Here is a 27,475-nt window from a genome sequence, read left to right on the forward strand (position 1 = left end):
CACTTTTTTAAAAGATTTTATTCATTTATTTTTATGTATGAGAGCCCTATCTTCATGTTTGCCTTTATGCCAGAAGAGAGCATCAGATCCCACTATAGATGGTTGTGAGCCACCATGTAGTTGCTGGGAACTGAACTCAGGACCTCTGGAAGAGCAGCCAGTGGTCTTAACCTCTGAACCATCTCTCCAGCCCCATAGCCAACTCTTAGAATGAGATACAAATCACAATTAGGAAAAAAGCCGGGCAGAGGTGGTGTGTGCCTTTAATTACAATATTCTGAAGGCAGAGGCAGGTGGATCTCTGAGTTCAATGCCAGCCTGCTCTACAGAGTGTGTTACAGGACAGCCAGGGTTACACAGAGACACCCCGTTTCAAACCTCCATTATATCTCCCCACCTCTAAAAGTCAGTCACTATTAGGGAGAGAGTCACATTTGATTTGTTATTGAAAAGGCAAGTAAGCATTGGAAATGAACCATATTTAGAAGGAAGAATGAGTCTTGAGTAAATTTCTCAATTGAAAAACTATTTTATAACAGCAATGGTCGTGCCAAAATGGTCAAGGCCAAGCCCGTGAGACCTCACGGTCCGCTGCATGGCCCTACACCTCCAAGTACATGGGCATCACAAATTAGAATCAGTGGGCTCTAAAACAGGGGGTCATAAAGTTGGGAGGGAGTAGGGGTGTATATCAGACAAGTTGGGGGGAAATGAAAGTAAATACGATCAAAATCCACTGCATGCATGTCTGAAAATTAGGAACTCACTGACAAACTTAAAAGCAGGCTGTGGTAGTAGAAGACTCTCCAGGGAAAAGAACTGATAGTACTTTAAAAGACGCTAACATACATGTTTTAAAAGACATTTACATACACATGTTTTAAGCATGATTAATCAGGAGAAACCCAGACAAGCTGGGAGGCTAATTCAACTCTGAATGGGTAAATAAGGTTCTGAAAAGGAACTGCATTCCCACTAGACTGGAGATTAGGAACTCATTAAGGATCTTTGCCCAGGCCATCTAAGTGTATAGCTAACTGATAAAACCTGATGCCTGAGAACAGCTAAGTCAGGCCACTCCCACTCACTCATTCCCTGTCCAAAGAGAGCTCAGTGTGAACAAAACCTGCCATTTGCACAAGCTGACACACGGTAGGTTCTACAGTGTCTTCTGATGAGTGAATGGCATGCACACACCATTCTAGAGGTGTTTTGTAAAACTTAGTGCATGCTACCCATTCGACAGACAGTAACTAAGACTCCAGGTTCTCATAGGTACTATGCCAGGCACTCAGATGTGAACCAAGCAGACAGGGATTTTCTTCTCTGACCTTCTATTGGGGACCATAGACCATTCCAGTTTAAATCTGGAGTGTCCCTGGTGGGCTGCTGGCATTGCTGTGGCAGTGAAACTTTGATATGTCTTTCTAGTGGATGTGGGCCAGTGGGGACAGGCTTTGAGGGTAACAGCCTGGCCCTGTTTTGGTGGCCCCTCTCTTCCTGATCCATCAAGATGTGAACAAGCCATATCACAGACACCTGCCACTATAGAGGGAGCTGCCCCAGCTGCCATGCCTTCCCCTTCACAATAACCTCCTGAAACTGAGTCAAAGTCATCTGCCCTCCCTTAAGATGGTCTGTCCCAGGAACACAGACCAATGCAGATACGCAAATGAGAGTTATAGCCAGTGAGCTATGACCAGGAAGCAGGTGCTACAGGAGCATAATGTTGGGTGTGGCCAGGGGAAGAAGCCACAGGGTTCCTTTGCTTTCTGAGAACAAACCGATACACCAAGCAGAGTTCACAAGGTTACTAGATGAGCCCTTGCTGGGTTCCCGAGACAGGGAAGCACACAGACCTGAGGCTCCACGAGCTGAGGCCCTGGGGAATTTGGTCTTGAAGTAAGTTCATGGTGAAGATACTGCCATTTATCACCACTTTGGTCCTGGGGTGGCAAGGCTGAATCTGGAGCTGCATTTCCAGAGCTAGGAACCTTGCTGCTTTTGAGAAGGAAAAGAAAAAAGGGTGAAAAGAATTGACACAAAAAAATCTCATTTTACATGTAGACAATGTTTCATGCAGAATTTTAAAATAAACAATTCTCCCCACAGTAAATATCCAAAAGCAGCTGGGAGGGCTGGAGAGTCGGCTCGGTGGTTAAGAGCACTCTCGGCTCTCGCAGAGGATCCAGGTTCAATCCTCAGCACCCGTGTTGGTTCACAATTGTCCATAACTCTTCTGGCCTCCTCAGCCAGCAGGCATGCCATGGTGCACAGACAGGCAGGCAGGCCAAACACCCACACACATTAAATAATAAGAGAATTTTAGAAACGCTTTACCTCGAAGCTGATAGCTGATTTGCGTCTTTATCCTGTTGGCAATACTGTAGCCACGTTTTCTTAGCATTAAATTCTGTGAACTTGATTAAATCTTTCTGCTCCAATGGTTTTAACTCCACAGCCTGGAAGTGAATACAATTCAAATGGCTTAACCGAGCGAGCTTTTCATTTAGCACCCTATCATGTCTTTTGCTGAAATCTAGGTTTGCACCCCTCAGGTCATTACCGCTTTTCTTTCTCATTTGCTTATGCTCACTACCACCTATTTCCCCAAAACTCAGCTAAAAGCTGTTGCTGCAGCACACTGTGGGAGCTTTTGCCTCACATGTGGCGGGACCTGAGCTCCATCCCCAGCACTGCAAACAGACAGACAACAAACCCAAAGATACAATGAACAAACCAAACCATAAAATAATCACACAATAGGCAAATGTTATTTAAGCTCTACTGGACGCACGTGGAGAAATTACCAGTGAGCATGCTATGACACAATTATCAAAGCAGAGCTGAAAATAAAGAGCTCAGCTTGCCCTGGAGGTGGTCACTCGGTTTACCATACGGTCCACTGAAGGATCAAGGTTCTGTCCCCAGTGGAAACGGCAGGAGGAATGCAGTCACAAAGTTCAAAACTTAGCTTGCTGTGACTCAGCTTGCTGTTCAGGCCCTAGCACCCATACTTCAGTCAGAATGCAGCCCCCCAATGGCAGCGCGGGTGTCAGTCCCAAGAGAAACAGGGTCTAGGAAGTTTGGTTCCCCTCCTTACAACTGCGAGGGTGGGAATTACCTGTGCCTGGGGAACATCCTTCTGTTTACTGAACTGTGGCATTTCGGTTAGGACGGATCCAAGCTCAGAAAGGCTGGCTGACTGCAGGACGGGGTCGGGCTCTGACAGTAGCTTGAGAGGGGTGGGATGCTGGAAAACCAACATGTAAACCAACATATATGTGTTCCACGGTGGCAGACTAACTTAAAAAGACCCAATGAGCTGAGCCACCAACACAGGAACAGGACAGAGTAAATGCAGTACTGTTATTTACCACAATTTAATGTATTTCTTATCGACTTCTGGAACTACTACATTTAGTGAGATGATCATCTTATGTACTCAATCTAATTTGCCTAATGAATTTATAATAGTCAGGAAATTCATTATCTTTTTTTCAAACAAACAAACAACAATAACAAAAGCAAAGAGCCAAAAGGGGTAGTATTATGTTTATAAAGTATCCATATATATATATATATATATGTATGTATATATATGTATATATTTGGTTTTTCAAGACTGAGTTTCTCTATGTAGCTCTAGCTATCCTGGAAGACAGGTTTACCTGGAATTCACAGTGATCCTCCTGCCTCTGCCTCCAGAGTGCTGGGTTTAAAGGCGTGTGCTACCACCATCAGGCTACTTTACTTTTTTTTTTTAAGAGGGGAACCTCAGGATGACAAAGAGACTGCATAACCCTTGTACCCACAGCCACCCTCATTCCTATGAATCTAAGTCCCCAAGAGGAACCACTCATAAGCTTCCTGCAAATCTGCTACCGTGAAATCCACTGTAAGATTCTAATTTCACTTAGAAACACGGACTGCTTTAGATACCGTGAAGACACTTTAACTATACAGATAGTCTGATCAGTATAGATACATATTTCTAAATGAGAAACAAAAGTACCCTGGAAGCAGGATTTTGTCTTTATGAAGTAGATTTTTATTTTATTATATTTTTATTAATTTATTTTGTGACAGGGTCTTACTATATAGCCTTCATTGGCCTAGAATTTGCCATATGGACCAGGCTGGCCTTGAACTCTAGCGATAGAGCCACCTGGCTCCTGAGTGCTGGAATTAAAGGTGTGCGCCATCAATTTATTTGATTTTTTTTTTGAGACAGGGTGATTTCAAACTTGATACATTACCAAAGATGATCCTAAATTCTTGGACCTCCTGCCTCCCCCTTCCTAGGCTAGGCTTACCTGCTGTGGCAGGGATTGAACCTAAGTCTTCCTGCATGCAAGCACTCTACCAACTGAGCTACATTCACAGTCCTGATATAAAATTTTAATCTTATCTACCTATATTTATATATTTTCTATAATGGCTTCATCTTCTAGTCAATTAGAGTCACAAAATTCCTTCATTTTATTTTATTAAAAATTTTAAATTCATTATTCTCACCCCCTCTCGTGTGTGTGTGTGTGTGTGTGTGTGTGTGTGTGTGTGTGTGTGTGTGTGTGTGTGTGTACACAGGCACATATGTGCTATGGTGAACACAGTGAAGTCAATTAACAACTTGTGGGAGTTGGTTCTTTCTTCTCCCATGGGTTCAGGGGGTTGAACTCTGGTTATCAGGCTTGCAGGGCAACCTTGTTACCCTTAGGGGGTAACCCTAAGGTATATTGCTGGCCCCCAAATTCCTTTAAAACACACCCTCCCCTGTGAAGAATTTTCTGTATCAGAGTCATGATCAATAGAATTCTCAGTCTCACTGAATCCACTCACGACAACCTGCCTCCACTAACGGTTACCCAGGCCTAGAAACCTGCACAGTGAAATGAAAGTACAATCCCAGAAGCCCGCTGGTCCTCTCCTTTCGCCTTGACATCCCATGACTCCTTGAGAAGGAGTGTCTCTGCATTTGCTTTGTCACCTCCAGTCAGAGAACTGCCAGCAGGCTCTGGAATGTCCACACAGCTCCGCTCCATGCTTACCTGGTCCTCACTGTACTTCTCCTGAAGCATCATCTGGACCTTTTCCAAGTTGCACTTCACAGTCTTGAGTTTCCAGGAAAGGGCTTCAGCCTCTTGTTGAGTGGCTCCACAGTCCTCCAGGCCCTGGTCTTTGCAAGTATCTAACAGAGAAGCCACCTTGTTCTCAATCTCCGTCAGCATAGCCTAGAAGAGAACATCACCAAATTATCCACAGTCAATGTTAAGGGTGGGGTAGGGATTGAACCGGGGGCGGTGTGCATACATAGCATGTTGCCTACCACTGAGCTACATGGCTAACCCATGGTGTCAGTCGCCAACAAGTATTCTCCAAAATGAGTGAGATTTGCTTTCTTTGATTCAGAATATATAAGAAGTCCCAGAAACAGGATGGGAAAGGACCTTGGAAAAACACGAATCTTGACATAATTCTGTGCTGAGAAGCAGGGGTGCGACTAAATCAACCCTGATTGAAGAAGCTACACTAAGTAACCCTGTAATCACCTCAGAAAGCACTAGGATTATGATGCCCAATGGTTCCTGCTGGTTAACAACACAGATGCTAAACAGTCTATCTAGGTTTGAATGCCAGGCTGGCTACATAGCAGCCATGTTCACTCAGGAACCCCATGTGTGTTCCCTCAGGTGATGTTTAAAATAGAGGAAAATGACAGAATTGACCTTCTAGATTTGCTGTGAAGAAATCAGTCAATTAACCCTGAGTATTTTTTGCCTCATCCATGTGCTTTGGGTTTAAAGACTTAAAATCATGTAGCATATTTAAGCACCGGACTAAGTGGAAAACCCTGAATATTCCCCTCCCCCCCAGGCCTTTCTAGTCTTCTCTGTTGTAGTCCAGCTGTCAAACAGAGAACTAAAAGAGTTCCACACACGTATTTGATGGTTCTTCCCCTTGCCCATTTCCTCCTCTTTCTCAAGCCAATTGAGTCCCCTAAAGAGCAGAACACAGGAATAATTTGGATCATAAAGTGCTTAGTGACTGATACAGTCAACCTATCAATTTACACGAGTCTAAAAATAAATCAGCTACAGAAAGTGCAAAGTCAGACTCTTGGCATCCTTCTTCAACAGATTCCTGCATTCTCTCAAAGCTCTGGAGTCCATGCAACCATGCCAACTGGCTGGGCACAGGGTCAGCAGCCCTCTGCACACCCCACATTCCAGCACCAAGGCCGCTGGCACAAAGCTCAACCTGGGATTAAGACCAAGTTCAGTTAAAGAAACACTCTACCTCCAAACAGACTTTCCAAGAATGTACCTTGTAACCCTTTTATCCTAGAAAACGACTTATTGCGTCCCTATGGGTTCTTCAGAGAGTCAACAGTTATGTACACCGAGCTTTTGGAGTGGCGTTCACAAAGGCAACCACACCTGTATGTTGGCTTGCTTACCCAGGCAGTGGCTTTATGCAAATACTTTATGTTTACAACTGACGCATCCCAGCGACCGTTTCAACAGCCTCAAGCTGATAGTCCTTAGTTTCTCGATTGTTACTGCTTTACTTAAGCTGTTTTCAGACTTTCAGTTTGCTAATAAAAGCTGTCGTAATTTTGTTACCACCTTAAAGATTTCTCTTATATTTTATTTGTTATTTTTTTTTCCTGTGTACTATGTGTATACGGCACCCTCAGAGGCCGGAAGAGGGAATCAGATCCTTTGGAACTGGAGTTACAGATGGCTGTGAGGCACCCTGTGGGTGCTGGAAATCAAACCCAGGTTCCCTGGAAGAACAGCCAGTGCTGGTGCTCTTAACAGCTGAACACCTCTCCCACCCCTTATTTTCTGAGGAACAATCTTTTTCTTTCTTTATTTTCTAGTTTTGATATATGGCCTCACTGGGTAGTCTTGGCTGGCCTGGAACTCACTTTGTAGACCAGGTTGTTCTTGACTCAGAAATCCACTTGTCTTTGTCTCTGAAGTAGTGGGATCAAAGCCATGAGCTACCAGGCCTGCAAATATTTTATTTCTTTAAATTTTTTATCATCCCCCACCTCCTTCCTTCCTTTTAAGATTTATTTTCCTGAGTAAGCACTCAGGAATCAGTGGTAGACAGATGTCTGTGAGTCCTAAGTTAGCTTGTTCTACAAACAGTTCCAGGTCAGCCTGAGCTACATGGTGAGACCCTGGTTTTGTTTGTTTGTTTTGTTTTAAAGGATTATTAAATTAAAGGAAAAGAACATTTTATATTCTCTCAAGTGACCTTCCAAATTGTTTATTCAATTGAACAAAACTACCAGATATGAGAGGATCAATTTTTCTAATCCTACCAGGATGTTATAACTCTTACAAACATTAAAAAAAAAAAGAATAACAAAATTGCTGTTTGAATGCCCATATTTTGTGTGCTTGTTTTGCAGACAGGTTCTCATGTAGCCCAGGCTGGCCACAAATTCACTATGTAGCCAAGGATGACCATGAACTCCTAATCTTCCTGCCTCTGCTCCAATTGCTAAGACCACAGGCACATGCCACACTGGTTCATACAGGGCTCAGGATTGAACTCAGGACTTCATGCATGCTGAGCAAGCACTCTAACTACTGACTGAACAGGTTCAAAGCTCACCACTGATAAACCCAAATTTTTATAAATTCAGTGATCTTTAAATGTAGTTCAAATGAAGCATGTTTTCAGCCACTTAGAGCCTGAAAACTGGGTCCTCCATCTGTTAGATCTGCCTCAGGTAAGACTGGACTATAAAATGTCTCTGCTGCTCTCTGATCCAGGTTCTCCATTGTGCTGGGACATCACGTAGATAGATGCCTAAGCCCCCTGGGAATCCACGTTCCCCACCCCCACCTTTACCCTCAATGAAAAACTTCCTGGTTCCTTAGACTCACATTCCTGCTAAGTCTGCCCACAGCAAGCTTGTTGGGTGCTATTGCCACCTGGTGGGCATATCCTGTCTTTGCAGAGTCCCTTCTCACTCTTCAAAATGGATATAAAGTTAGCAAGAGGATGGGCATTCTGGTGGTGACCAAGCCACCTGCATGAGGTCTACCTGGTTGGTAGCAAATCAATATCGGATAGCTGGTTGGTATCAAACATCCGGATAGCCTTATGGAGCTTGGGAGCACCTGGAGTACAGAGTAGTGCAGCTATGGTCTGTTGTTGTGCTTAACCTCATCACCGGGAGGTCAACCAGAAAGCCAGTGTCTCGGTAGACTCCTAGAACTGACGATCAGGACTACCTCCCCTTGCAGGTAGTTCCGGGTTAATGAAAGGAAGGTGGCCCATCTCCAGTGGAGTTGGCTACCTCAATCTCAGGACAGGTTCCTGCAGGAAGAGCTTCTGGTGGCAGGGCCAGTGCCTTGAGCTGTCTTCATTCCTGCTAGGAGGTCAAGGCTGCTCTGCCAGACACAGCTCCGGGAGAGGCCACCTTCAGCAGCCAGCCAGCCTCTGCTGTTGTAACAGCAACTAGACTGCTAAGGTGTCGTCATCCCAGCCTCTCCCTGGAGAGACACAGAGATCCCAGCCTTTGGGCTGAGCTGGCAAGCTAGCCTCAGAGCGACTTCAGACAAGGAAGCTGGCATCCTCACTCTTCCCCAACTCAGAGCACTCCTGCTAACACAGCCACAAAGCTCTTTTATTTGGTCTTCGAAATCTTGCACATTATCTTGCTTAGTTTCACTCCAATGAGCCGATTAACTTATTCACAATCTCGTGGTTATAGGTAGAAACAATAGCAAACACTGAGCACAGTTTAATACCAGACACTGTGAGCTCATCTCATTCTATCCTGACAAGAATTCTGTGAGCTAACCTATTCTACTGGGGGAGAATAAGTTGAAAAGCAGATTGGTCCATGCTCACGGTTAGTAAGACAGAGCTGGTTTTGGATTCGGCACTCTGGGCTGTTACTCACTTCTGTCCCCTCAAAGGGACTGACCACACAAAGAATTTCAAAGACTCAACAGTGAAAACTATGAGCGGAGGCCAAAATAAATGGGAGGTTCAGAGCCACGGGAGCAGCACGCTGCCGCTTTAAGAGCAATTTGCCCCATCTTGGCGGGAGATGGGTGACTAGGCAAACCCTAACCTCCTGCCTGGCCGGCTTACCTGGCACCCGGCCAGCTCCTGCTCCACCACCTGCTGCATGTCTGTGCCTAGTGCTTCCGGCTCAAATGCCACGCAGGCTTGTTGCAGCCACAGCTCCAGCTCGGCCACCTGGGTCTTGCAGGCATGGAGGACTTCTGAGGGCTGAGGCCCACTTCTCTCCACTGTGGCCTCAAAAGCTCCTTGCTCGTGAGGAAAGTCCAGAGGTGCAGCCTCAGTGGAAGGTGTGGCACCCTAAAATGAAGCCAAAGACAATCCAGCAGTGAGAAGCCAGGAACCCAAGGCTTTTACAGTGGGGCCTGGAAAGACCTGGGAACCTGCAATCCCTCTTCCCGCCAGTAAAAGAAACAAAGTAAGGACAGGAGGAGGAAGAAAGAAAAGGGAAAATGCACCTCCACACTCATAGCAACGGCCACGTGACCTGGTGGCACAGGTTTCTAAGCAGCCAATCTGCACACACACAGGTACAGTATTCCTGGGCACAGAGGCGGAGAGTGGAGATCCCCGGGAGACAGGTGAGAGAGTGTGTGAGGGTGTGTGTCCCAAACACTTCAGGGGACTGGCCAGTGCTTAAAGTTGTATGACACATGATGATTAAGCAAGGCTGACACCGCTGTGTACCCATGCAAGCAGGAAAAAAAAAAAAATCAAAAAGCAAAAGCAAAACCAACAACCCAACAATAACAACAACAAAATGCCAGCAGGGCTAAAAATATACTGTAATCTGCCATACGATTGTAACATCCTCCTAAGTAGCAAGACTATATTTAAATTTTTCTTTATTCATCTAAACTTGTCTCTATTCAAATCAGCTTGGGTCAAGTAATGAACTTCGTGGGGTAATACACGTTTTCTCCCTCCCCCCAGAGAAAAATCCCTAAGGTGGCTTTTGTTTTTCTAGACTCTCAAATGCTAAGAATAGACTGCGTTAATGTAAAGTTTAAATAAAGTGTGATATACCCTCTCTGTATTCAAACAACTGGATTTCTTACCAATATACAAAGGTAAACTTTCTCCCAGAAGTGTATGTTAGTTTCAATGTGGAGGTAAAGATGTTTTTAACACGGTAGACTTGCCTGTCACTTTCGGGCTTACCCTCTCCTAGAATACTCATAGAGGACCATCTGGACAAATCCCTCAGGAATATGGATTTGCATTCTGACCTGTAAAAATACTGGTCTCCATACATTCTGTGTTAATTAGAATCAAAACAAACTGCAACATTTTCCACTTAAGATTGTGTGCAAACTTGCTAGCAACTATCTAATAAAGCACAATTTGGGACAAACAGCAGACTTCCAGCAGGAACTGCTCACAAGCAAAATACTCTACCTCAAAAATGTAACCTTAGAGGGCTTATATTTCCCTGACTGCCTACTGACTTTGCATGGATTTGTTCTTTTCTAGTAAAATGCTATTTCTTTGGCTTGGGGTATACTCAGTGGTAGGATATTTGCCTGGCATGTGAGAGGCCCCAGATCCCCAAACAGCAACAACTCAACAACAACAACAACAACAACAAAAACCAACAAATTTTCTCCTGCCTTCATCTACCTATTCTACAGTTTTCCTTAAGGGATGCCTTCTGATGGAAGCCCTTCTTTCTCTCCCAGTATCTTCCCTGAGTCTCCTACACCAGGCCCATTCTTGTTCCTGGTTCCAGTGGTCTTTACTAAGGTAAAAAACTGTGGAAATTACTTCCAGACATCAATTTCTAGCCTGATTAGTTATATAACCAACTGGTTATATAAATAACTGATGTACTGTTTCCTAGTTTTGGGAGTATGGCTATATCTTAGTGGCAAAGACTGTAAGATCTTCTTTTTCTGTTGATATTATCTGTTAATACCAACTGGTGAATCTGTGATAACTAATTTATCACCTGTCTTCTTAATTTACTCACAATTTTTATTTGCCTTCCTCTGGCAGGTCAAGATTCTAAGTGGCAGTGTCAAGCTGTTCTGCTTTCTCACTACCTTACCTTACTTAATGAGGAAATGAGCAAGCTGGATGACTAATCTGCCCTTTCTCTAAACCTGAAAAGATCCAAAGGGGTGGGGCTGGGGGGCAGAACAACAACAACTACATGCAACCTTAGAAGAGCTGAAAGTGGCCTCAGGATTCTCATGGAACAGTACTCCTCCATACCCACATTTATTGCTTAAGTTCTGAACTCTGAGCCAAGGGATGGTGATCAGTTCATAGCCTCCCATCCCATAAGAGTGCAGATCTGGATGTGGGCTGCTACCACAGGGTCACAGGACTCTGACTCTGTGATCTTTAAATCAGGAGAATTTGGTTGCAACCTCCAGCTTGTCCTGCATTATCCAGAAAGTTCCATTACCCCCTCACTGCCGCCACTGCCCAATCCATGCCCTCTCAGAGAGTCTCCAAACAAAGGCAAGGCACCAAAAAGTCAAGCTCTGCATTCTGGGCAGCTACTGCAGCCTCCTTCCCTGAAGTTGCCAGCTGCCGGAGTCCCTGGCTAAGCACTTAGCTTTTGACCATACTTGGGCACAAACCCAGCTTGTAATGAATACATCATCTCTCCTTTGCCTACAACCTATATAATCTCTCTGCTTTGTTTGTGGGCATGGCTTCTCCAGCCTCGATCTCTGGGACTGTAGAACCTGCCAGGGAGTTGCTTTGCTCAAATAAACCTGTTGTTATACTTTTTCAATTCTGGCTTACTGTGCTGATGGAGAAACCTATTATGGACGGCAGAAAACCTATTAAGGATCCTCAGTAACTTTTTGAAACAGCAATCCTGCTTTATCTGCTAGCCCTAAATCCTGAAGACTGAAATCATTTCAGTGAATCTTTTATATGTTGCATGGGGGGGGGTTAAAAATGCTGCCACAAGTGTTTGCTACTAAGTAAGAATTCTGTAGGCTCTCTGATAATGAAACAAATTCTTCCTGTCTTTTATTGGTATTACCAATTCTTAATGTATGTGGTGCCAAAACCAGATCCTTATCTCATGCCACAAACTCTATTCCCATGTACAGATGAGGAAACATGGACTTTGCTTTGAGAGTTAACTGCTAGAGCCAACACCTAAGTAGAACCACAATGCAATCCCTGATTTCACTATGCTTTGCAATGTACAAATCCATGTTCTCTCACAGTTTCAAGTTAAACATCTGCTTTGGCATGCCACTGATCTAAAACCCAGCTTCGTAAACTATGGGTTGCAACCCTCAATGAAGTCCCACAAATGATTGTACCTGTTATAAAAAGTCTGACAACATAAAAGGCTTCTGAACATTGGATTAACAAAATCAACCAACCAACCAACCAATCAATCAATCAATCAATCAGTAAATCAAACATGGAACAATGAGGACAAAAAATCAAACATGGAATGAGGCTGTAGGGAGATGGCTCAGTGGGTAAAAAAATGCTTGCCTCACAAGCCTGATGACCTGAGTTTGATCCCCAAGCCCCACATAAAAAGCTGGATGCAGCAGCCTGAATCTATAATCCCAGCACTCACTCCTAGGGAAAGATGGGAGACAAGGCAGCAGGGCTGTCAGGAAACTAAGGGCCTAGAGACACTAGCTTCAACAATGCAGGCGCATGACAATTCCCCATCACCCAGAATGTTTCTCTACCAATCTGTAAAGCCTCTCTTCCTTGGCTTTAAACACACAAACAAAACCCAAACAAGGTGGAAGGCAGGACCCAACTCTCAAACACTGTCCTCTGGTTTCCAAATATGCACTTTAGAAGACATATTGCCCAGGTCACATCATGTGATCTCACTGAAGGCTTGGTTCTGGAACACACAAGTCTTGGTTCTGGAAAACACAACATGCACTTTATAATGTACATGCCGTTGTCACATGGAACATGCAACACCAACAAATGCTCCCAAAACACCTTGGCACAGATTCAATGCCACTGAATGGTATAAATTCCGTATTTTTACTGTACAAAGTTTTCTACTCTTATAGCAACAGCGGTTGTGAAGCAGGATTCCTGAAGAGAAACTGTGTCTGCAGAGACCATTTGACTGGTTAGAGATTAGAATGGTGCAGGTCCAGGGTGAATTCACCTATTTCAGGCTACTTTTAGCTGCTGTCTCCCTCAGTAGCCATCCTTTGACCACCTCTACGTTACAGCCATCATCCTGTAACTAACAGGTACAAACTTTTTGAAATATATTTACTTAGCAGACCATTGGCTTCCAACAAGCATACAGAAAATGTCCCAGACAGCACCTGAGGCCTACAGAAAAGCCTCCCCATCTTGCTGTAACTACCCCTCTGATGCTCTCACAAGTGAATTTTAAACTTGCTGTAATATGGAAAACAAAGACTTCTAATATTTTCTTGCCATTATTCTTCAGTATATATCAAAGTGGAGCATTCGTGAACACACCCAAACTCATGGAGTTGGAACACACTACTGAATAGTGAGTGATTCATCAAAGAATCAAGAATAAAAAAAATTTCTAAAATCGAACGAAAATAAAAATGACACACAAAAAGCCTATGTGATACAATGAAAGCAGTCCTAAGAAGTTTACAGCTATGATTGCCTACATTCAAAAAGCAGACAGACTCAAATTACCTTATTAATGCTCAGTATACAAAAAGAAATTTAAGAACAGGGCATAAATTAATGAAATGAAAATGAACAAAACAAAAACAATACAAAGGATTAATGGTTCTTTATACACACACACACACACACACACACCTATGTATATACACATTTTAAAAACTGTATGTAGATGTGTAGGTCTCTGTGTGGGCATGTGCATTTGTATGCCCGTACACAAAGAGACCAGAAGTGTTGAATCTCACTGGAGCTGGAGTTACAGGTGTCTGAGGACTGTCCACATGAGTTCTGGGAACTGATCTTAGGTTCTTGGGAAGGACAGCATGTGCCCTTAGCTGCTGCACCATCTCTCTAGCACCAAAAGGTTGGTTCTTTGAAAATATTTAAATAAAACTGACAAAACCTTAGCCAAATCAAAAAGAGAGACAAAGAGAGAGATTACAAAAGATACCAATGAAAATAAGAAAATCATTAGTAAATGCCTTTAAAATATATAGTTCACTAAATTGGAAAATCTAAAAGAAATGGATAAATTTCTTGATGCATTTGACCAAGTTTAAACCAACACAAGATAAGAAATTTGAGCATATACATGATAGGAAATAAGATGAAAGCAAATGGCTTTGGTACCTTCTGTCACACCTTTAAAGTAGAACTAATATCAATGCTTATCCAATGAATCCAAAACCCAAAACGTAAGGAATGCCACCAAGATCTTATGAAGCCAGTAGGACCCTGATACTAAGATAGACAGAAATAACAGCAACAACAAAAAGAAAATTCTAGACCAATTTCCCTAATGAACATACGTAAAGAAAATTTCAATAAAACACTTGCAAATTAAATTCAAGAACGCATCAGAAACATCACTTACCATGATCAAGTTTGTTTCATTTCTGAGACACAGCAATGGCTCAAATATTCAAATCAAGAAACATACTAAATCACACAAATAGATTAAAAAACAGAAACCTCATAATCATCTCAATAGATTCAGAAAAGGTTTTTTACAAAATCCAAATCATTCATGATAAAAGTTCTGAGGAAACTAGGAGTCAAAATTCCAGTGCTATTCTTAAAAAAAAAACAAAAAGCAATAAAAAGAAAAAAACTATCTTATAATTCATATTAGAAGCTCAAAAGACTCAGATTGCCAAAGCAATCCTCAGCAAAAAGGATGATGCTGACATTCCTGACTTTAAGTTATACTACAGACCCATAGTAACAAATGCAACATGGTACTACTCCAAACAGACATGTGGATCAATAGGGTAGAATGTAAGACTCAATTATAAACCCACACACCTACATCTCCTGGTGTGTGCGTGTGTGTAGTACATGCATACATGTGCAGGTGTGTGAGTCCATGCATATGCAGAGAGGATGCTGGGAATCTTCTCTATTGCTCCATGATTTATTTCTTTGAGACAGGCTCTCCCAGTGGAAACTTGCCATTTCAGCTAGGCAGGCTGATTCTGCCTGTTCCTGTCTCCCAATTTTGGGGTTATAGGTATGAACTGTCATGCCTTAAAAAAAATTCATTGTTGGGGATTTGAACTTAGGTGCTCATGCTTGAAGAGCAAGCACTTTTACCCAGTAATCCATCTCCTTAGGCTCTATCTTGTTTTTAAAACAGTCTTACATAACTCAGGTTAGCCTTAAACTTGATTTATAGCTGAGAATGATCTTGAACACCTGATCCTCCTTGCCTTGCCCTGCTAAAATTACAGTGTGTGCCAAAGTGAAGATTTTATAAAGTTTTGGAATCAAATCCAGGGCTTTGTACCCACTAATCAAGTATTCCACCAAACGAGCTACATAGCAGACCTCAGCATTGACTATGATGAAATCAAAATACAAACTCTGGAAAATGTGAAGATGCTCTGCATCCAGCAGAGTCCAAGACTCAGCCCAAGATGCAGTTTTTTATGTAAAAATAATCAAGTTTATAGATCTGAATAGCATGCAAAATTGCTTTTATAATTTTACTAATGGTAAAACTATAGGCACACCAAAGAATTGTGGCAATCTTTGGACTGTGGTGTGCATGTACGTGTATGTGCACACACATGTACATTCAGAGGCCAGAGGAGGAGTTGGGTGTGTCCTGCTTTATCACTCTTCATATTACTCCCTTGAGATCGGGTCTCTCACTGAAGTAGGAGCTAAGCTGAAGCTAGCAACCTCAGCTATCCTTCTGTTTCTGCCTCCCAGTGCCAGTGTTACAAGTGTGTGCAGCCACATCTGGCCTTTTACGTTGGTGCTAGGATCGAAACTCAGGTCTCCAGGCTTGCTCACCAAGAACTCTTACCCACTGAGTCAACTCTTCCACCTTCAAAGAATTGCTTAAAAATAAATCTGTGGTTTATTTATCAGTAAGTACCTGACGTTATACCTATTTGTTTTTTATACCTGTGTACCTGCTCAGGCATAGAAGGGTCTTAACGTGGGAGTTGAAAAGTTCTGACCGATAGGAAAGGGCCGCACTTAAACTGCAAGTTTAATACTCTGGCTATTGCTACATTTCATGGCAAAACCTCCTTTAAACTCATCCATTAATATTTCATCCAGTTCTAAAAACACTGTGCATTTTCCGCACATCTCATAACATCAGTAACTGCCTGAAGTACAATGGCTAAGAGCCAACATATAGATCTAACACATGACTTAGAGTCACAGATTTCTGTATTAAATATTTATGCTCATGACACATGGGTCAGAAATGACTCAGAATTTTATTGAGTACTGTAATTTTCACCTGGCCAAAGCTCTTAACTTCTAAAATAAGAGACTGAAGCGGATACATGACTGATGGTGTGGGTTGCCATCTCTGTGGAGCCCCCAGTTGCCCCCTCTGGAGGTGGTGGAATGCCAATGAGATGGGAATGGTGCCAGGCAGGAAAAAAGAAGAGTTTTGGAGTCACCAAAGGGCTGTCCATGCATCTAACTGATTTTTCTCTTTTCCAAGAACCGATCATGATCTGGGTGTGGGGGTGTAATCCTGCAACTTCAGCACTGGGGAGGTTGAGTCAAGAACACGGCATATCCAATGTCAGCCTGACATACAGCAAGCTTATCTCAAAAAACATCCAAGCAACCAACCAACCAACCAACCAACACACCAACCAACCAACCAACCCTCTAATCTGACTCCAGCCATGTCCCTGCTTGCTTGCCTGCTGTTGGAAGCCTGGTACATTTGACCCACATGTATGACCATTTGTCTTCCAGGATTTATCTGCATGTGCTTCTTATGCATCAAATTATAAATGTTGAGAATATTTTTGAAAAGAACTGAAAAGCAGTTATATGTAGTGAGAACAAGGGAGTTAAGAAATAATTACAAACAAAAGGTTTTAGGAATTTCAAAGCAATTATGTCACATAGATTGCAACTTGGGAAAGAATGGGACAGGAGAGATCATTAAATGTTAGTCTTGATTATCTTTGGAAAGATAAAAAAATAGGAATGTATGATTTTCCTCAATTTTATTCACTGTCATTCATTATGTTTTGATAGTACATATGTCCTAGGAGATTAGACAATGCTCACTTTTTACCACCTCTCACTGGCAAATTCACTTGACCTTTGCAGGAGGGCAGGAAAGGGGAGGCAACTCCTTTCCTGTAGTTTACCCTCTGAATCTGAGCCCCCTCTGTAAACATAAGGTAGGTATTAACTTGCCTCTTATAATCCCACGATTAAGCAACAAAGAACTTAAGCGCCTTTTCACAACAGGCCCTTGATCAATGCGTGCTCTTCTCCGTTTCCACCGCCTCCGTGTGTTGTACGCAAGCAAGGGTTAAGCACTTAGTCATTAACTCAACCACTATTTCAGGCTGACAACGAATGAACAAGTGGGAAATATAAATAACAGATGTAAAACTTGCAGCAGGATAGTCGACATCATACACGAGGACGCTGGCCTTCACAGGGGCCTTGTGGCTCAACACACAAAGTACCTCAGAAGTCAGACAGCAGTGGGCAACTGTGGGTGCCCGTCTGGGAACCTGAGAGGCTGTCCTGCAGCTGACAGGCAGGGCCTTACCTCTTCTGCTTGGCTGAGCTTCGGGGAAGGTTCTGGGCCTTGCTCAGTGCTTCCTGAGTCCGGTGCAATCATGTGCGCCATGGAACTGTCACAGGTGCTAATTCGCCCATCTGCCTCCTGTGGAGAGAGGAATCAGCTCCTGGCCAGGCTCCCCCCTGCTGCCAGGGAGCCCCTCTTCCTGGGCTGCTCATTCACAGCTCCCCGGTGTATCAGTTAGCTCCTTGCATCTGCTTCTTTGAAAGTCTTTTTTCTGTGGGTTTTTCTTTTTTTAAGTTTTTTTAAGACTTATTTATTATATATACAGTGTTATGGCATGTAAATGTTGTAAGCCACCATGTGGTTGCTGGGTATTGAACTCAGGACCTCTGAAAGAGCAACCAGTGCTTTTAACCTCTGAGTCATCTCTCCAGCCACTGCTGTGGTATTTTCAAAACAACAACAACAAAAAGATTTACCTTATTATATTTATGCATATGTGTGTGTACGTATGTGAGATTATATTATGTCAACCACGTGTGTAAAAAGGAGTAGGAAAGGAAAGGCAATTCTGTGCATAACCAACAATATTTACTTTTAAAAATTAATTGACTTTTATAGTGTTCTCAATATACTCATGATAAATATGTGAGGCAATGCATGTATGAATGAACATGATTTAGCCATTTCACAGTGCACCTGTATTTCAAAGCATCATGCTGTATGCCCTAAGTATGTACAATTTTGTTAAGAATGTGGCAGAAGCATTTCCTGACATAATCATTCTTTCAAACAAACCCTTTGATTTGCTATCTCTCAGTTTTAGTCTTTGTATGGGCCACTGTGAAGCCTTGGAGATGCTGAGGGAAGATGCTGAGGTCACAGTGACCAAAGAGGAGCATGGGAAGAAAACTCAGGCAAGGAGGAGCTTTGACAACCCCCACGATGACTCCCCCAGTTACCTGCACGATGGTGGCGGAGGATGAGGATGCCCCATCCTCCTCCAGGTCCTTGCTGTGCTTCCACGGAAGAGACCAGGATGCAGAAGGTGGCTCCGCTCTCTGACGTCCATCCTAAGACAGTGGTCAGTTGGTCATCAAAGGGAGAAATTTCCTTTTCACAACTGGAGCCCCATTCAGCTCCTTCAAACAGGACTCAACCTACTGGGCAATTTTGCCACCAGCCTTGCTCTCCCCTACTCCGTGATCCCTATATCTTTTGCACTAAATCATATCTCCAGATACGGATGTTTTTCTTGAGCCTAAAACAATTTTCTTTACTCACATCACACAAAAGGGATTAACGAATGTCGCTTCCGAATTTGATCTGTCTTGGCAAATGTAATCTTAAGTGGTGTAATTTTTACTTCTCAGGGACACTCCTGCAACCTGATGAACATGTACTTTTTTCCACTGTCAGAAACAAGTTCTTTATGTGTGTCAGCACGGAAGCTTGTAAGTGTCTGAAATGAAAACACGTGCATGTCTTCTTCACTTGGGCCCTGGGTCCTCCTCCAGTCTAGAAATTTCTCCACCATGGAAGGATGTAATTAGACTGCGAGTTGAAGTTGTCTGGTGGCCGGAGTATAAAGTAAACTGTCAGCCTTCCTTCCAACTCAGTTACACCATGCGCTAGTGACACTCAATGGGACATAAAGTCTGCTCTGTGTGACAATTGAGGCATGAAATAATCTACAAAATGAGCAAAAAAAAAAAAACTGTCCTGTGGTCATGCCTGAGTCCTGTAGACTACAGGCTGCTGGGGCTCTCTGAGTGTAAGATGTGCAATGATGTGTTTTGAATATGAAATGAAAATTGGTATCAAGATAAGTCTGTCTCAGCCAGTTATAATGGAGCAGTAAGAATGAGCTATATTAGCTGCAAATACAACTCATGTCCTTGACAATACCACTCTAAAACAAAAACCGGTCTCAATTAAGCAAAACAATTATCTGCTAAAAACCACACCAAACCGCATACTCTCAAAGCTCCAGAGGAGCATTCGGAAGTCAGAACGTAACAGAAGATTCCTTTACACAAGCAAGCGCCTCCAAACCACACTTATTCCACTCTCCCGTGGCAAAATGGGTTTAGATGAACTTAGTAATACTAATAACTGAGTAAGCACTTAAGTCTCAATTGAAAAAAAACAACATTAACTTTAAAATCCTTCAGTTTTCACTGACATTCATTTAGAGATGTGGTCCTAGACAGTTTTAACAAAAGAACTGTTTTCCTGGGAGTTGGAGAAATGGTTCCGTAGTTAATAGTATGTATCTTGCAGTGACTAAGTTTGATCCCCAGCATTCACTCTGGGGTCTGTAACTCCAGTTCCAGGGGATCAGGCACCCCTGGCCCCTGAAGGCTCCTTACTCATGTCACGAGTATATAGCCCCCTCCCCCCCCAACAATTAAAAAAAATAATACAATAAATCTTTCTTAAAAAACAGACAAAGAAAATTGTCTTTCCTTACTTCACTCTTCACGGAGCTTTCTTCTGCCTCCTCCTTGACCACTGGCAGGAAAGACATGGAGCTTGCTCTGTTCAGCTAAAAGGACAGCATAAGAACACCTGTGGTCAGGCTGTGGACTAGCTCGGCATGCTGGCCTGGTTGCATTTTTATGTAACTAAATCTTGATGCATTGCCCAAGATGTCTGCCCACGCCCGCCCCAAGTCTCTGGGCCTTGTGCCTTTCAGTTCTCCAAGCCAAACATCTCACCTGTGGAATCCTTCTCATTTGCATGGCCCCCATGGCCCCACCCCCAAGTCTCAGGAGTGCTTTTCATGGATGTGGACTCAAGAGTGGTCTCGGATGCTGGACCACTTTTGAGTCTGCAATGGGGTGACTCTTCTAGGGCAGATGCTTCAAAGGTGCTTCCCTCCCACGTGCGCGTGGAATTTCATAAGTGTGTCTTTAGGTTAGCTCAGGTATAAGAATGCTGGGTTGTGTCCAGAGCAGACACGCCCTGAGGATCTGTGCTCACCAGTAAACAGACTCAAGTGGAGTATTTCCACTTAAAAAATTCCTGTGCAGGTTGTTCGGGTGGAAAGCATTACCCATTAACTCTCAGGGAATGTGAGACCAGAACTAAGCGAAAGCCACGCCTACCTTCCTGTCGGAGGTACCCCTTTCGGCTGCCCCGCCCTCTTCTGAGGGGCCCGAAGACAGCTCATCCCCTTCTGCTTCTTGCTGTTCTTGTTTCAGGTGCTCGTGAAGGTTCAGTACAGCGGCCTTCAGGCCCACCAGCAGATCTTCCTTCTTCTGGGTTAGATTCAGAACCTGCTCTTCCAATCCTTCCATCTCCCCCTGTACAGAAGAGTTGTGGGAATTGTTGGAGAGAAATCGGGGCGGCCCCTGGATGCTCCCAGGAGCCAGAGTCCTTCAGGACAAGGGATGCTTCCTGGCCCAGTCCAAGGCTACTGGGTCCCAGTAGCTAGTTCCTGGTACAGTGTTGGTACTGCCAAAGCACCTGTGTAGGATTTATAACCAGTAGGGTTCCTTAACCCTTCATAGACCTTGTAAAGCAGGAGGCTCTGGGGGTTGAAGAAAGCATGGGAACTTGTAACAAGGTCCACAAGTGACTGATGTGCAGCCAGGGCAGGGAGCCAGTGCCAGATGGCTAACCACAGTACTCACAGAGACAGAATCCCCAGGGTCAGGAACCACCAGCCGGCACTTTGATGAACATATACTTCCCACCATTGTGCACAGAATATTACAAATGCATGTTCCTATGTTTCCCCAGGAAAGTCTTAAGACTAACATTTGAGAACTCCCAAGATAAAAAAAAATTAGACATCTAATTTTTTATTGCCTTTGGAAATTCTTTGATACTACTAATTCATTTATTTTGTCTACATTCCAAGTATCCTAAAAATGCTAATCAACTAGAATAAGGTAATTTATTAGCAATGAAATTTACTCTGGGAATGATGGGCAGATGATTCCAAGCTATATAATATTACTTTAGGAACCATTATTGATATGTAGAAGTAAGTTTTCCCAGATAAGGAAAAGCCCACTGTCTGCCTACTAAGATTATGGAATTAGTGGTTCCTAGATTTAGTAGGAATTATGGGGGAACAGTTATTCTGACGCCCCAGAACCCTCTGCCTGAGCAACTTTTTCAGAAAGCTCACAGTCATTAAAATTCCTCCCTGCCTTGGGTGTAGCTCCAGTGGCAGAGGGTTTGCTTACTTAGTATGTGTGTGACTGTTAACGCTATCTCAAGTGTGCGTACGCACACGTGCACACACACATACACACACACACACTTCTAACCCATCCCCCCAAATCTGTCCTTTAATCAATATTCATTAAATTGTGTATGCAAGTATGACCAAGGATACATGTACACATATGTGCCAAAGGTCAATCTCAGAGCCACCCATGCTTAAAAGCAAACAAGAACAAAACAGACAAAAAAAAAAAAAAAACAACCCAGGGTCTTATTATGTACCCTAACTAACTTGGAATTCACTATGTAGATCAGGCCAAGTCTCAGACTCAGAGATCTGCCTGCCTCTTCCTTCCTTTTCTTTTCTTTTTTTTGAAACAGGTAAATTAGGCTGACTGTCCAGCAGGGGCCAGGGATCTGCCTGCCTCTGCCTCCCCAGGCTGAGATTTCAAGCACATGCCACAACATTGGTCTTGGTTTGTTTGTTTTCATGTGGGATCTGGGCATTGATATCAGGCTCACAAGAATAGTCATCAACTAAGGTACCTCCCTACCCTCCAAATCATTGGACTTTTATACACAAAAAAAGTAACATCCCACTCTATATAAGAGAGCTCTGAAGTCTAGAGTAGGAAGGTGATTTCCATCAAGTTGCAGCTAGTGTATGGCAGGGTCAAACTCATGCTTCCTTATGACTTATGGCCAATATCACTCATTGCTAATTACACCTGTACTGCCTGCAGTGCAAGTTCCCTACTGGCTGAGTTAACTCTGAGTTGACTATGGTTCATGTTCTACTTTCAATGAATACCACACATCATCAAAGATGCTCCCAACAAAAGCAATACCACAGCCATTAGAATAAACCCAGGGAAACACAGGCTTATGTGATGTAAGCACAGACAGGCACCAAGTCACCATCTGCACAGTGGTATCCATAGTCCCCTGGGAGCCACTAGTAGTGTCCAAAGATGAAAGCCACAGTACCCAAGGTTAATGCCATTCCCATAATGTTGCTACAATGTTACTGACCACTTTCACTATGTTGGCACTTACACCGACAACACAAAAGGGATGGTGGCATCTTTTATAAATTGAGGTAGGTGACACCAATTATTTATAGTAGGAAAAGTGTGCCAATCTCATTTAAGAATGTCCTTACCGAAAATATACATGTTGGGGATCTGTAGCAGAGTACTCGTCTAGCATAAGCAATGCCCCGTGTTCAGTCCCCATATTGCACGCCAGAAAACATATCTTCAATATTCGGGTGACAAAATGGGAGGTATGTGTAAACTGAAAAATACTTCTAGGAATGTATATGCTGCAAGCTGAACCCTTGTCCCTTTTTCTCACAGAACATTAGTTTTACATGAAATAAAATAGCCCATAAGCTATACTTATATGCTTAAATGAGATTCTTCAAGACTTTTCTCAAGAAGCAGGTATCACATAATGACTCTGGAAACACATGAAGTTTGGAAGTGGTACATGACTCAGTATCCTTTAAATGACCCAGTGTGACATGATAGCATTATCTATGGTTAGGAGACAGCATAGTCACAGTGCATGGAGGGACTAGAGAATGTGAAGAGCTCCTTGATGAGGCCTCAGCGCCCACTCACGGTTAGCCCCAACTTCATGTTTGTTCTGTTTGTTGAGTTTCAGTGTAGTGTTAAAGAAACAAAAACAAAACACCCATGAAAGCCTGTGATTCATGTGTTTAATCCCATCACCCAGGAAGGCAGACACAGAGGCTGGGAGATCTTTGTGAGTCCGAGGCCAGCCTGGTCTACACAATGAGCCCTTGTTTGCCACCATCACTCCAGAAAGACAGATGAGCAATCAGGTATGAAGAGTCTTGTTGGGCCAGCCAACAAGTGCATTCTGTTTTCTAGTCCTGGCTTACTGCCCCAGCCTTGCCCCACTGACATCAACATTTAGCAAAAGGAAAACGCTATCTCTTCCACCTGGGGTTTTTCCACTGTGCTGTAAGCCTGTATATAAGGCTGCTCCCTCTCTACAATAAAGAAGAGTCTGTAGGAGGAAAACAATGCCACCATTAACCATGTGACTTACTAGAGGCACATACAGATGAGGTAACAAAAGAGCAGTTTACCACACCACTAACCACACCCACTTTAGGCATGACTAAAGACGTATATGGACGGACGTACTACGTCACTAGCTAGGCCCACTTTTGGGCATGGCTGGGGGCATTATGGGGGAAGGCATAAAAGACCGAAGAACGGAAGTCTTGGTCTCTTTTTCCGGATTTCGGCTTCCAGTTCGGCAGCGGAAAACTACTGGGCTCATCTGGGTTACTTGTTTGGTATCTTGTGAGTAATTTCTACAATAAATACTTAGTTTTACTTTCAGTAAGTGTGCCGTTTATCGTTACAGCGTCATTTGGAGCATCAAGAGACCTCTTAACACAAACAACAAGACCTCTTAATGCAAGCAACCGGACATCTTTTGCTCATGGAACAGGCTCCACAGAGTCTCATTTCCAAGTGGACAGTTTCATGCTCTCAATAAAATCACTATGGTTGGCCTACTTCATGAGTATCACAGTTACATCAAATCATCTGGAAGCACTAAGGAAAAAGTTTGCTTTTTCTTGGGTTAGTTCTATTTGCTCCTTTCCTAACATTGACAACCAGGCACTCTCCCTATCTCCTTAGTCCACCATGATTCATAAAGGCCATGCACCTGTGTTGTGTGACATGCCTCAAAGACTTGTCCTATGTGTGTTTTCCTTCATTTGTACTTATGCAACAAAAGCTCTTTGAAATCCTGAGTTTTAAAGTGTTTGAAGAAACTTGGTATCCTCAACCTACCTACTGAGCTGATCACACTAGGCCTGCATTATCAACTCAGCAGCAATGGGCTGTGTCACCTCAAACATTTTAACTTCACCTTCCATGTTAAACAAGTTGCCCTCAGTCTCCCATGTAGCAATTAGCAAAGTCTTGTTTTGAGAACCACATTAACTGCCTGAGTGTGTTCATCAGATGGCAAGAAAAACACACCTCTCATGTCCTTGAACTCTGTAATACTCTCTCATACAGATATGCCAATATAAAACCAAAGACCAAAAAGGCCCCACCCAAAGAGTTTTATGGCACTAAAAATACATCCTGGTATCTAAGATCCTTCATTATAACAGTGTTCAGTTTCATTACCTCTGAAGTTCAGCCAGTCCATACTGTTTGACTTCTATCCCCATAAACTAGGCCACAGTGTCCAAGCTACATCAGCATCTTGGACACAGAGACTATGCAAACCAAGATGTACCATGCTGAGAGTGTGGGCATCTTAGAAATCCTGCCACAGGATTTAGAAGTGGTTACCTACCTAGTTTCTGGGACTAGATCTCAAGTTTAGAGGTCATAATGGCCTATTGATGACACCACAGAACCACCAATTCATGAAATAAGAATGGAAAGAAAATAGTTTCAGTTGGAAAACGGATGTCAGGCATAACACTGTAATACTACAAAAGATTCTAGACCCCAAGGGTAAAGTAAGAGTCTATGGGATGGATGGGCAGATGAATGAATGAAACATACCTGTAGTGAAGGCAGGTCAGCAACTTGCTTTTGTGATGCATGTCCAGGAGAGAACTCAGCTGAGTAATTATTTAATATCTGTTTCAAATTTTCTATTTCTCCATCACATTCAGCAGTCTGTTTTATGACAACCTATAAAATAACAACCACCCCCCAAAGAAGAGTAGTGTTACCCTCTAAGGAATAAACAAGCTGAATCTGTTATCTATCCCATCCCAAGTTCCAGTAAAATGCAGAGACTACGCACCTACACACATTCTAATAGGAAACAATCTTTTTTAAATAAGAAATCTATATTGTTTTGTATTTATTTGTGTGTGTGTGTAGGGGAGTGGGAATTGTACTAGAGGAGGCCAGAAGACAACTTGCAGGAGTTAGTTCTCTTCTTCCAACATGTGTGTTCATGGGTCAAACTTAGGTTGCCAGGCATGGCAAGCAAGTGCTTTTACCTACTGAGCCATCTTTCAGGCCCCTAGAATATCCGTGTATTCTATATTTGTATCCTATAAGTAAAATTCCAAATAAAGCTATATTCTAAATAGTACCTGAATTTATATTCAAAATCTAGAGAGCATAGTTCTCCATGCTGGAGCCTAATCTACTCACTCTACTAGACTGCAAGGCATCTCAGCAGGGCTTGGGGTATGGGGCCTTTAATACCAGCATTTGGGATGCTGAGGCAGGCTGATCTCTATAAGTTTGAGGCCAGCCTGGTCTACAGAGCTAGTTCCAGAACAGCCAGGACTATTGCACAGAGAAACTCTGTCTCCAAAACCAAAAAAAGAAAAGATATATCAAATTTGATACTTTTTCTTTCACTTACAGACTGTTCCTAAAAAGGTACAACAACGTTAAGTCATGTTTCCTCTATGGGTATTAGGAGGAAAACATCAGTTGATCAGTAGCCATGTCAACGGACTGTTAATCTTCAAATCAGGGAATACAAGATCCCCCAACTTTAGAGGGTCACTCTATTCACTTAAATGTGAAGGGAACTAGAGAAGGAATAAGATACAGCACTTTCCAAAGCAGGAGCTAACCTTGACTCCAGTTAATTCTTCTTTTTCCATTTAAGACTCCCATTAAGACTTCTAGCACAAGTCTCCCTGAGATGGCAAGTGGCTAGCCTACCTATGTCAGGAATTGGGGAATACTTAGGTAATTCACAGGAAGAGGAAGTGATTGAGGTGGACAAGGAGACGGATATGTGATGCTTGCTTTATAGGTCTTTAGTCTCCAGAGGCTGCAAGTGCTTGATCGAGTTTGAATTCTCTTCCCCTCTGTTTTACTCACATAGGTCTTTAACAGCTGTATTAACTGAACAGACCGTAGAATGCTAATGTGCTCAACCAGAGCAAGGCTGAGACACAAGGGGTGGAGTAGGGGAAACTATTTATTTATTTATTTATTTATTTGAGACAGGGTTTCTCTGTGTAGCCTTTGCTGTCCTGGAACTCACTCTGTAGACCAGGCTGGCCTTGAACTCACAGAAATCCACCTGCCTCTGCCTCTTAGGTTTTGGGATTAAAGGTGTGTGCCACCACCTGACATATCTATCTATCTATCTAATCTATCTATCTATCTATCTATCTATCTATCTATCTGTCTATCTATCCATCTATCTGTCCATCTCAAATGCTACCTCTTGGGGAAACAACTGCTTTCAATTAAACTTGAAAACTACACTGGTTAGTTGTGTTTTTCTGTCAACTTAATGCAAGCTGGGGTCATCGTGGAAGAGAAAAACCTCAACTGAGAAAAGGCCCCCATAGGATTGGCCTGTAGGCAAGTCTGTAGGGTATTTTTTTGATTGATGGTTGATGTGGGAGGGTCCAGCCCACTAGGGGCAGTGCCACCCACAGACAGATGGTCCTGGGCAGATAAGGAAACTGGCTAAGCAAGCCAGTAAGTAATGTCTCCTCCATGGCTTCTGCTTCAGTTCTTGCTTCCAGGGCCCTGCCTTGGCTTCCCTCAGTGGACTATGACCCAGGGTATGCTAGCCAAGTAAACC

The 27,475-nt window shown here is 43.1% G+C and overlaps 1 protein-coding gene across 6 annotated transcripts in view; it reads right to left on the minus strand.

The window, feature by feature from the left end:
* Syne2 (spectrin repeat containing nuclear envelope protein 2) overlaps positions 1 to 27,475 on the minus strand; it is a 293,751-nt gene that overhangs the window by 80,624 nt on the left and 185,652 nt on the right. For 5 of the 6 annotated variants that reach the window (XM_040742911.1, XM_040742910.1, XM_040742908.1 and 2 more), the window contains exons 61-70: positions 25,465 to 25,596; positions 20,824 to 21,021; positions 20,187 to 20,261; positions 18,676 to 18,786; positions 17,738 to 17,854; positions 9,127 to 9,357; positions 5,052 to 5,234; positions 3,125 to 3,253; positions 2,341 to 2,462; positions 1,860 to 2,001 (exon numbers count right to left, since the gene is read on the minus strand). In XM_040742911.1, coding sequence (XP_040598845.1) covers positions 1,860 to 2,001; positions 2,341 to 2,462; positions 3,125 to 3,253; positions 5,052 to 5,234; positions 9,127 to 9,357; positions 17,738 to 17,854; positions 18,676 to 18,786; positions 20,187 to 20,261; positions 20,824 to 21,021; positions 25,465 to 25,596 — 1,440 coding nt within the window. The remainder of the gene's footprint in view (positions 1 to 1,859; positions 2,002 to 2,340; positions 2,463 to 3,124; positions 3,254 to 5,051; positions 5,235 to 9,126; positions 9,358 to 17,737; positions 17,855 to 18,675; positions 18,787 to 20,186; positions 20,262 to 20,823; positions 21,022 to 25,464; positions 25,597 to 27,475) is intronic. The other variant, XM_040742909.1, reaches the window with a different exon arrangement.

The sequence above is a fragment of the Mesocricetus auratus genome, unplaced genomic scaffold, assembly GCF_017639785.1.
Source record: "Mesocricetus auratus isolate SY011 unplaced genomic scaffold, BCM_Maur_2.0 Super-Scaffold_15014, whole genome shotgun sequence".
In the NCBI taxonomy this organism is placed as follows: domain Eukaryota; kingdom Metazoa; phylum Chordata; class Mammalia; order Rodentia; family Cricetidae; genus Mesocricetus; species Mesocricetus auratus.